The 12069-nt window shown below is 39.4% G+C and overlaps 1 protein-coding gene across 36 annotated transcripts in view; it reads left to right on the forward strand.

Moving 5' to 3' along the window:
- The window catches only part of KMT2C (lysine methyltransferase 2C), a 291237-nt gene that overhangs the window by 180373 nt on the left and 98795 nt on the right, over positions 1–12069 (forward strand). For 35 of the 36 annotated variants that reach the window (XM_070077273.2, XM_070077277.2, XM_070077274.2 and 32 more), the window contains 4 exons: positions 3114–3233; positions 5756–5872; positions 8296–8397; positions 8563–8667. In XM_070077273.2, coding sequence (XP_069933374.2) covers positions 3114–3233; positions 5756–5872; positions 8296–8397; positions 8563–8667 — 444 coding nt within the window. The remainder of the gene's footprint in view (positions 1–3113; positions 3234–5755; positions 5873–8295; positions 8398–8562; positions 8668–12069) is intronic. The other variant, XM_070077286.2, reaches the window with a different exon arrangement.

The raw sequence follows: 12069 nt of genomic DNA on the forward strand, positions 1-12069 counted from the left end.
ATTTGGTTATAATTTAATAACATAAAGCAGCAGTCATGTAGTAAATGCTACTACTTTCTTATATTTCAGAATAATGCATATAGTCTTTTGAGATGGAGACTTGAGAAGATACTATAATAATGTTAGATGTTGCTCTGAAGTAATGGCCCTAAAACCAAATAAGTTGCCTTGTAATTATTTTTACTGAAAATAGTAATCAGAGTAACTACATAGCCTTGACTGTGTGAAACACCAATCACTGTAAAGACAACACGTGAAAATACCCCATATGGGTGCTGGTTCTAGTCCCGGCTGCTCCTCTTCCGATCCAGCTCTCTGCTATGCCCTGGGAAAGCTAGTAGAAGGTGGCCCAAGTCCTTGGGCTCCTGCACCCATGTAGGAGACCTGGAGGAAGCTCCTGGCTTCAGATCAGTGCAGCTCTGGCTGTTGTGGCCATCTGGGAGAGTGACCCAGCAGATGGAAGACCTCTTTCTGTCTCTACCTCTCTCTGTCACTGTGTCTTTCAAATAAATAAAAATAAATCTTTTTAAAAAATTTATTTATCTGAAAGAGTTACACAGAGGAGAGCCAGAGAGGGAGGGAAGGAGGGAGGGAGGGAGGGAGGTCTGTCTTCCCTCTGCTGGTTCACTCCCCAGTTGGCCACAGCGGCCAGAGCTGTGCTGATCCAAAGCCAGGAGCCAGGAGCTTCTTTCAGATCTCTCATTTGCAAGGGCCCATGGACTTGGGCCATCTTCTACTGCTTTCTGAGGCCATAGCAGAGAGCTGGTTCAGAAGTGGAGCAGCCAGGACTCAAACCGGTGCCCATATAGGGTGCCAGCACTGCAGGCGGCAGCTTTACTTGGTACGCCACATTGCCAGCCCCTGTATTTTAGTTTTAAGGTCTAAAGAATATATTGAATAATTTCTTTGTCACAACATCTATACAAAATCATAATTTTTCTTCAGCTCCTATAAAATTATAGCTAATCTATCTTCTGGTGTCTTAAGATAATCTTCTTATTAAAATTCATAATATAATTATCCAAGCTTTTGTTATATAAATTCTTCATAGCAGTTGAGTGGTTTTCTAATTATCCCTGAAATGACATCCAAATATTCTTTATCTTATAAAGCCCTTAATTTGGTTTATTCATGTTATATGAACTATAAATTATTTTTGAAATGAGATACAGTTCTGGCATCAAAACTAACTTTTAAATTATGATGAATATTACATAATTACCAGAAAGTTCATGTTTCTGAAATAAAGTTGTTCAATATTATTTCTATGGTAGAATATGGCATTTTTTGGTATGCTTTGAGAACTATTGACAGACTGAAAGGAATTTAAAACATACACTAGCCAAACATCCTCAGAGAAAGCAGTGTTAATGAGAGAACTGTATTTAGGTCTCTCTTGCTCCTTCCTCCACCTCTGATACCCAGAATGCTGATGCAGTGAGAGGATCCTGCGGATGTGTTCCAAGAAGGACAGTGGGTTTGGTATGCTAATGAAGGGTGTCCTGTTGAAGTATTTTTGAGGCCATACCTTCAAGATGTTCAAGAGGTCCAGGATTGCAGTGTTTTGAGCCTGGCAGGCTGTGAATAGCGAGGAAGCCAGATGGGCAGGGCATACTGGCAGGGAGAAAATGACACGGGGTAAGACTTGAGAGAGGCTTTGGGAAAGATTTGTTTAAGTGTACAGAGAAGCAATGGAAGGGATTAAAGTAGGGTAGTGATTTGCTTGACCCCTGCGTTCCTCTGGCTGCTGTGCAGAGAAAGGCTTAAGGAGTTGCCGGTGTTGTAGGTTGTTGTAGCAGGCTGGGGGAGAGCGAGTGGTGGCCACAGTGGGCCTGCTGGCAGTGGAAGTTCACATTAAAATTGCTGAAGACAAAACGTGAAGAGATTTGATCTTCAGTATGAAAACATGAACAATGCTAGAGGGCTTTTTTAAAAGTTTGCTAGAGAGAATGAGAGTTGGATTGCTGGATTTATAATGTTTGTGGATTGGGTTTATGAATTAAAAGTGAAACTGATCTTAAAAATCCCCCTCCTTTACAGAGTAGCCCAGCTTTAGTTTCTGCTTATTTTAACTTAGTGTGGTATTTTTATGTAATTGATGGGATATTGCTTGCTAGTTTGATAATAGAAACCTGGTAAGTACTGTGTACATCAAGTTTTGGTCATGTAATTGGTAGACTTGTAGTATTTATTGTTGAATTACATAATCAATATAGTTTTCTTTATTGTGCGGCATTTGTTTTGTGTGTTCCTTTGAAATGTTCCTTTGTGGAGTAAACTTTTTAATGCTGTTTAGTATCTTCATCAGATCAGTTCTGATTATTGCTGAATGTGGTTATTTAGAACTGAAATGCCTTAATTTTATTTTAATTACCTTGATATAATATTTCCTGTTTAATTTATCAGATTTGTTAGACATTTTAATTTGCAAATTTGGGACAATTTGCTTTAGCATTTATTCACTTTTCAAATTAGACCCCTGGATATAATCTCTAAAAAACCCTTAACTTCTCTAAATAAAATTGAATACTTAAACCTACAACTAAGGGTCAGTGAAGGAAGATTAATGATGTTTGCATTTAAAAGTTACAAACTAACATTCCACAGTTTATATGCCTGTTGATTTGTTCATGTTTCTGGTTGCAATTTTGTACTATTGGTTTGATTGTTTACGACAATAGAACATAGAATTCTTCAAGGTTAGCTATTTTCTCCTTTTCAGTGGAGTGTGATACTTGTTAGAAGAAAATCTCCCATGTAGTTTCTTCTAGTGTTAATTCTTAGAATATGATTGATTTTAGTCATGTATTTACTTCGGTGTTAAAATTGCAGTTCATAGAGTTAGTGCTGTGATGTTTTATAAACCTTAATTTTTAATGTATTTCATTTTAGTGATGTTTCAACCAGAATAAAATACTTTAAATTGTAGCTGCAAACATTTAAGTAAAAGTCTCTGTAAGTGATAACTTTATCATCCCTACCATGAAGCAATTTGTCCTAAATTTCCATACGTTTGCATTTGTTTTTGCTGTTCTAAAGTTCCTTAGTTGCTGGCTTTGACCTTTTATGTTGCTGAGTTTTATACATCTATTTTCTCACCTGCCATATCCTAGGGGGCTTGGAGTACCCATAATACAGTGAGCCCACCTTCCTGGTCCCCAGACATTTCAGAAGGTCGGGAAATTTTTAAAACCAGGCAGCTTCCTGGCAGTGCCATTTGGAGCATCAAAGTGGTAAATAAAATTGCATTTACATTCATGTGTCATTTATTTCTGGTTTGTTTTATCCCACTAGATGTTAAGAATTAAACCTTTCTTTTCTAGATGCAACTTCCAGAGCCACTTTTTTAAGCTAATAGTTTTAAAGGAAACAACGCGCTTACATTTTAAAATCTGGACTAGGAGGGAGTTAAATTGCAATTTTAACAGTGTATTTTTAATACTTCTTTCTGTGGTTGATTTCTTTTGTTGTAATTACCTATTTTTTATGAGAGGAGTAGGCCAAAAGATAGACTTGCTTATTCATGAATTCATAAAATTTTGCTGCTTAGGAAAGAACAAAAGCCAAGTAACATTAATCTCTTAAGTGCTAATGGAAAGGAAACACCAGAATTGCAGCAGATTTTGTGGTCTGTGCCAATAACCTCAGAACTGTAGGGGCTTCTCCATGTGTCTTTGGTGAATGATTCTACTAGTCCTTGAAGTAAATAATCTGATGCATTTTGAATGGAAAAAAATGAATTTGAAACTGCATTTATCACCGCATCAGTAAAAATGGTTCATTGAGTAGAGAAGATACTTTTTCTTCATCTTACGTATTTCTGGAATTGTTGAATAAGTGTGCTTTATTTAGACTTAAGGTTTAATCAAGATTTCATGAACATTTCTAGATTGTACTTATTTTCTATCATGATTGGAAGAACTAATTTTTAACTTGCTCTGTTATCATCCAATTTATTATGGTATAAATATTTGGGGAGTGTAAAAGGTGACTTTTTTTTTAAGCAAATGCCACCGATTTTTCACTTATTTTTATCTGTGTCATTAGATATTGGGCAAAGTAAATTGAGAAATTGCTGTAGTCTTTTTAATCAGTTCTTTTACTTAAAAACAAAGCAAACTAATCTACATGTGTTCCTTGTTCCGAGAAGCTGATGGACCTCTGAGAGGTTCTAGAGGGAGAGCAGGGTGAGGGATGAGGAGAGACCATTCACAAGCTGAAAGGAGGTTGTGCTTATTAAACTGAAGAGTGAGAAAGTTTCCCCCTCTGTGTCCACATGTGTCTGTTTTATGATCATAACACACAGATAACCATAGAAATTTTTTTTTTGACAGGGAGAGTGGACAGTGAGAGAGAGACAGAGAGAAAGGTCTTCCTTTGCCATTGGTTCACCCTCCAATGGCCATTGAGGCTGGCGCGCTGAGCTGATCCAAAGCCAGGAACCAGGTGCTTCTCCTGGTCTCCCATGCGGGTGCAGGGCCCAAGCACTTGGGCCATCCTCCACTGCACTCCCTGGCCACAGCAGAGAGCTGGCCTGGAAGAGGGGCAACCAGGACAGAATCCAGCGCCCCGACCAGGACTAGGACCCTGTGTGCCAGCGCCGCAGGCGGAAGATTAGCCTATTGAGCTGCGGCGCTGGCAAAACCATAGATTTTTAACATGGAAACCATTCTGTTAATTAGGGAATGGAGTGAGCAGCATTTCAAACTATGATTAGTGAAATGAGTTGACACTGTGACATGTTCCTTAACTTGAGGTCTGGGGTGGGGAGGGGAGAGAAGAGAGAATTTTTATGATTATTTTAATAATTTTAGATATACACAATATATCTGCTCTGTATGGATGCCAGGTTTTGTTAAGGAGTAGTACTTGAGTATACATATATATGAGGGAATAAAATGTTCCCCCAGCCCTGGTACTTAGGACTGAAAATATCAAGGGATTAAATGTTTTCCCATGGAATTTGGGTGAAAACTCAGATAAATTCTTTTTAGTTCAAGTATTTATTATCCTGACGATTTACAGCAAGACTTTCACCCTTTTAGTCAGCCTTGTTAATCTGTGTAAGTTTTTTTCTAAATGCTATGATCTGTGTGATTTTTTCCTCTAACTACTAAGGTAGAATGAGGTAGTCATGAATAGTAATGAAAAGTGACCTAATTTAATAAGATTATTGTGTGCTAGTAGAATTAATTTCCATGCAGCATAGCAGTACAGAATAGTACAGGACAAGGGGGCCAGATTTGTGCTGTATCAATGACAAGTTACTCACCCTGTTTATCCCTGTTTATTAATGAAATGGAGAATAGAAAGGGCTTAGATCAGTAAGTGATAAGTATTCAGTAATTGTTAGCTATTAACATAATTGCTAAAAGACCAGTTAATAAGGGTACTTCTTTATATTACTGTTCATTGATTACACTTTTGTACATTGAATTATGGTTCATTTCTTTATTTTTAAGCCATCTAGAATGTAGGACTAGGGAATGGGAAGATAATACCAAGGTGTGCTAATGGAGGGCATTCAAAATGACAAAGTTTGATTCCAAGATTATAAGCACTTTCTGTTTCCATTGTGGAATACTTGTACATGTTTAAAGATACAAATAATAAATGTGGTCTCGAAATATATAAATAAAAATAAAAGCAACTATTTGAGTAGTATTTAATAAAATGTTTTATCTCACTGATGTTTGCCTCTAAAAATTTTGTGCGGCTTTTACAAAACATTGACTTTCTCTTATCTGTTAACTAGGGCCGTGGCTCTGGATTTCCAGGCAAACGCAGACCTCGTGGAGCAGGACTGTCAGGAAGAGGTGGCAGAGGCAGGTCGAAACTAAAGAGTGGAATTGGAGCTGTTGTGTTACCTGGAGTGAGGCTTACTTTATTTATTTTTGCTATTATCCTTGTCAGTTACTGATGATAATCTCATTTGTAGCAAGTTATGTAGATCCATAAGAGTCACATAAATAGAGTAAAATTTTTCTCTGTCTCTACCTTTTCTCCCCTATCCTCTGACCAGGATTTCTGTTGTATTTTCTACTTTCTCAGCTCTTATGTCTTTTATTTATTTATTTATTTATTTATTTATTTATTTATTTATTTTTAAGCCTTTGCCTTTGACTTTTTTAATCTCTGTATGCCAGCCTTCTACAGAAAGGCATCATGTAACACATTTGCTCTTTTATTAAGAAAAAGAACAGCAAACTAACTATTACATTCATGAATCTGTTTGGAAAGCTTAGTTAGGTTAGTGTTTTCGGTTGTTGGTTGCACTTCCTCTCAGTGTTACACCACTTTAGAAGACATTAGAGGACTTTGTGGTGCAGCCATCAAGCCACCAGTCCAGGATGCAGAGTGCTGGTTTGAATTCTGGCTATTACTCTTCTAGTCCAGCTCCCTTCTAATCATCTTGGAAGCAGCAGACTCAAGTAGTTGAGTCCTGCCACTCACGTGGAAGACCTAGATGGAGCTTTAGGCTCAGCCTGGCCCAGCCTCAGCTATGCAGTCATTTGGGGAGTGAACCACGGAGATATCACTCTTTCTCTGTGACATCACAGATTAGCATAGACTCTAAAAATGTTGAGCATTTTATGCCTGTTTTTGAGTTGTTTTAATTTAAGAGGCTTTATAGATGATTTATAACAAGACTTTTACCCCTTTGTCAGTTTTCCTGTAAATTAGTAGACTTGTTCAATTTGAATATTACACCAGGAGCAAGGAATTGTGGATTCTGGTCTTCTGTTGTGAGTGTGTATATTTTAAAATATATAGCAAACCCAAACACCAGGCTTATTCAGGCATAATTGATATAAAGTAAACTACAAACACTTGATATGTACAGTTTTTTGTTTCTTAAATATTTATTGGAAAGGCAGAGTTACAGAGAAAGAAAAGGAGAGGCAGAGAGAGAGCAGGCATGCATGCTCGCTTGCCTCTATCCATTGGTTCCCTCTCCAAATGACCAAAACGAATGGGGCTGGGCCAGGCTGAGGCCAGGATCCAGGAACTCCATCGAGGTCTCCAACATAGGTACAAGGGCTCAAGCATTTGGGCCATCTTCTGCCTCTTCCCTAGGCTCATTATCAGGTTAAACTATATATCATTTGACTTAAATATTCAAATCTACCACTTCAGCTTGTAATATATAGGGTTAAAGAGTTATTTTACATTCTTTTTTTTTTTTGTTTGGTACTGAGTCTTTGAAATCCATTTCAGAAACACTGAAAAGAATGTGCTGTGGCACATCTCCACTTGGACTATCTACAGTGCAGTTCTTCTATTTATTTTTTTGTTTATGTTATTTATGTGAAAGGCAGAGGCAGAGAGAGAAAGAGAAAGAGAAAGAGAAAGATCTCCCATGCACTGGTTCATTCCACAAATGGTTTCAATGGCCGGAGCTAGACCAATCCTGACCTAGGAGCCACTTCTAGGTCTCCGATGTGGGTTAAGGGGCCCAAAGACGTGGGCCATCTTTTGCTGCTTTCTCTGGCACATAAGCAGGGAGCTGTATCTGAAGTGGAGCAGTTTGGATATGTACTGGCACCCATATGGGATGCTGGCACTGCAGGCATTGGCTTTACCCACTATGCCACAGCGCTGGCCCCAGTGGTGTAGTTCTTAAATGACACTAGATAGAGGGTATTGCATGTCTGTACCTGTATAAAATATACTTTTATAGTTTAGAATTTGAGTAATTAAGTGTGAATGAAGGCAGGTTTATATTTTCTCATTACTCCCTGATCTATAGGAATTGCATATCTAAAGATGCAATTAGGTAAATTAAAGTTGTGATCCATAATCATTCCCAAGTTCTATGGTAGTATCTTGACATTATTATTATACTCTGGGATTGTTAGTCTAGGCCCTGGAGAAAAGTTACATATTTTTTAAAAGAGTTATTTATTTAAAATGCAGCATTACAGAGAGAGAGGCAAAGAGAAAGAGAGAAATCTTCCTTCCAGTGGTTCACTCCACAAATGTCCACAGTAGTGAGGGCTGGGCCAGAACAAAGCCAGGAGCCAAGAGTTCCTTCCAGGTCTTCCATAGGGGTGCAGGGGCCCAGGGGCTTCAGCCTTCTGCTGCTGCTTTCCCAGGGACATTATCTTGGACTTGGATCTGAAATGAATCAGTCTGGACTTCATCTGGCACCCATATGAGATTCTGGTGTCTCAGGCAGTAGCTGTACCTGCTGCACCACAGTGCTGGCCCCTCAAATATAAATTTGGTGGAACTTTGCAGTGAAGTGTAATATAAGTGGAAAATACAATTTCACATTTTTTGTATTTTTTAAAGGTGTCAACTGCAGATATTTCATCAAATAAGGATGAGGAAGAAAATTCTATGCACAATACTGTTGTATTGTTTTCAAGTAGCGACAAGTTCACTTTACATCAGGTTTGAACTTTATATTCTTTTTGTGTTTCTGCTTTATTCCATAGGCACAGAAATCATTAATTTATCTGTAAAGCCATATTAGTTAAGAATGTATTGTTAAATTAAAATATATATGTTTCAGTTTAATTTGCAATTTTAAATATATTCGTATTTTCTCAATTTCAGGATATGTGTGTAGTTTGTGGCAGTTTTGGCCAGGGAGCAGAAGGAAGATTACTTGCCTGTTCTCAGTGTGGTCAGTGTTACCATCCGTACTGTGTCAGTATTAAGGTAAACATGCTTAAATGAGTTCACCAAAATGTTTCAACTTATTAATTTGATTTCACTAGTAACATGGTGCTCCTGGTTTTTATATTATTTTATTAAGTTTTTTTTTTTTTTTTTTTTTTTTTTTTTTTGAAAGGCAGAGTTATGGTTGAGGGATGGTATGTCTTCCATTAGTTAGTTCATTTATCAAATAGCTGCAATGGCTGGGGCTGGCCCTGGCTGTAGCCAGGAGCTAGGATCTGTATCTGGATCTCCCACATGAGGGCTGGTGCCCAAGCACTCCAACCATATTTTTTTTAAAGAATTATTTATTTATTTGAAAGTTAGAGTTACACAGATAGAGGAGAGGCGGTGGGGGGGAGGGGGAGAGGGAGGGAGGGAGGGAGGTCTGTCAGTCGGTCTTCCATCTGCTGATTCACTCCTCAATTGGCTGCAATGGCCGAAGCTGTGCTGATCTGAAGCCAGGAGTTTCTTCTGGGTTTCCCACGTGGGTGTAGCGCCACAAGGACTTGGGCCATTTTCTGCATTCCCAGGCCATAGCAGAGAGCTGGATTGGAAGTGGCGTAGCCAAGTCTCGAACTGGCACCAATATGGGATGCTTGTGTTTCAGGCCAGGGCGTTAACCCGCTGTGCCATCTTAAACTGATTTCCCAGGTCCATTAGCAGGGCGCTGGATCAGAAGTGAAGCAGCTTAGACTCAGCTGGCTCCCATATGGAATGCTGGCATTGCAGACAGTGGTTTAAACTGTTAGATCATATCACTGGTCCTTCCCGTTTCTTATTATTTAAGAGTGCTATATGTTTATGGAATTAATTATTTTGAAGTGTTTGCTTCCTCAAGAAACCAACTTGTTTAAAATTGTGTTAATTATGCTGCCTTTTTCTAGAAAAAGTATAACAAAAGTATGTGCGTTTAATTTATAATTATTTCAAAATAATGTATACTATATTTGCCAAGGCATTATGTTAAGTTGGCTCATTTTGTTTACTGGTTACAAAATTTGAGTACTTAACACAGATTCATTAGTACATTTAAAAAAATTATTTATTTGTAAGACAGAGAGAGGAGGAGATACACCTTCCATCCGTTGGTTTATTCCCTGAATTGCCATGGCCAGGGTTGGCCAGGCTGAAACCAGGATTCAGGAGCTTCCTTCAGGCCTCCAATGTGTGTGCAGGGTCCCAGGGATTTGGGCCATTTTCCTCTGCTTTTCCTAGGCACATTAGCAGGGAACTGGATTGGAAGTAGAGCAGCCAGGATTCGAAGAGGCACTTGTGTGGGATGCAGGTAGCGGCTTAACCTATTATGCCACAATGTACCCATTAACCCATTCTAATCTTTTTCACATTCACTTTCCTCAATTCTGTCTTACCCATATATAAAAGGATGCTTTGTCCTTATAGCTGAACAAGACAAAACAGTTATCATACTCCTGTTTATTGTGATTCAACAATAATTCAAAGCCTGCTGTGCTCAGTTCCAAATATTTCAGATTACAGACTTACTGGGAAGCCTTTTAGTTGGTAATAATGTTCTTTAGGTTTTAAAAATGGTCACTTTTCATCAGTACTTAAACTATAGAATATAGGTTCTTTTTTTTTCTATTGCTTTTAAGAAATGGATTTCAGGCCGGCGCCACAGCTCAATAGGCTAATCCTCCACCTAGCGGCACCGGTACACCAGGTTCTAGTCCCGGTTGGGGCGCCGGATTCTGTCCCGGTTGCCCCTCTTCCAGGCCAGCTCTCTGCTGTGGCCCAGGAAGGCAGTGGAGGATGGCCCAAGTACTTGGGCCCTGCACCCCATGGGAGACCAGGATAAGCACCTGGCTCCTGCCTTGGGATCAGCGCGGTGCACCGGCTGCAGCGCGCCTGCCGTGTTGGCCATTGGAGGGTGAACCAACGGCAAAGGAAGACCTTTTTCTCTGTCTCTCTCTCTCACTATCCACTCTGCCTGTCAAAAAAATAATAAAAAAAAAAAGGATTTTATCAAATATTGGTGTTTTAAATAGAGTAACACATGATCATTGAAAGTAAAATCCTTCTTAATCCTGCCACATCAAGTTATCAAGTTTTATAAAGACTAACCCCAGATTCAGTGGTCATGAATCATCCTAAATATGCAAATTCTTTTTTCAATTCTAAAAAAAATTGTGTTTACTTAAAAGGCACACACACACACACACACACACACACACACACACATATACCACCCACCCACCCACCCACCCACACCCCTCCACCTACCTACCTACCTACCTACCTTCCATCTCATTTACTTCTCAAATGCCCATGATATCTAGGGAGGGCCTGGATTTATTTATTTATTTGAAAGTATAGAGAGAGGGAGATTCCATCCATTGGTGTACTCCCCAGATGGCTGCAACAGCCAGCCCTGTGGTCAAGCCAAAACTTCTTCCAGTTCTCCCATGATGGTAGCAGGATGCCAAGCACTTGGATCATCTTCCGCTGCTTTTCCCAGCCCATTAGTAAGCAGCTCTTTCAGAAGTGGAGCACCAGGACTTGAACTGGTGCCCATATGGAATGCCGGTATTGTAAGTGGTCGCTTGACCCACTGCGCCACAACACTGGCCCCACTTTGAGTATAATTTGCAGAAGTTTTAGAAGAAAAGTTAATATTTAAAGGTTTATCCTCAGGAATTTGTGTACTTTTTGGTACATCCAACAATTACTTCCCAATTTATAGGTAAGCTAAATGAAGCTTACATAAGATTAGACAGTATATGGTCAAACAGCTAATTACTTTCAAAGCTGTATTTAAATCTGTTTTCTACCTACATTTTTCTTTTATGACACTAATGGTATTTTGAGTAGAGAATACTGTAGCCTCAGTGACTTAGAAGTACTAGAATATGCAGAAATGTACTAGGGCTATGGGAATTGGCTCAGCTTGAGTTTTGTTGTCAGTAATTTAGTGGATACATTAGATCCTTTTGAAGTTTCTTTCTGTTGTAGAGTGTCTTAAAATCAAATAAGAGGCTGGCGCCTCAGCTCACTTGGCTAATCCTCCGCCTGCAGCACCGGCACCCCGGGTTCTAGTCCCAGTTGGTGTGGCAGATTCTGTCCCGATTGCTCCTCTTCCAGGCCAGCTCTCTGCTGTGGCCCGGGAAGGCAGTGGAGGATGACTCAGGTCCTTGGGCCCTGCACCCACATGGCAGACCAGGAGGAGGCACCTGGCTCTTGGCTTCGAATCGGCACAGCATGCTGGCCGTAGAGGCCGTTTGGGGGGTGAACCAATGGAAAAAGGAATACCTTTCTCTCTGTCTGTCTGTCTGTCTCTCTCTCTCTCTAACTCTGCCTGTCAAAAAAAAAAAAAATCAAATAAGAAGAATTTACATAAAAGAATCTTCATTCTAAAGTGGATATTCTCATATTTTTTGGTGTTAG

The sequence above is a fragment of the Oryctolagus cuniculus genome, chromosome 7 (genome assembly GCF_051225735.1).
Source record: "Oryctolagus cuniculus isolate XC-2025 breed Fujian yellow rabbit chromosome 7, ASM5122573v1, whole genome shotgun sequence".
NCBI lineage: Eukaryota > Metazoa > Chordata > Mammalia > Lagomorpha > Leporidae > Oryctolagus > Oryctolagus cuniculus.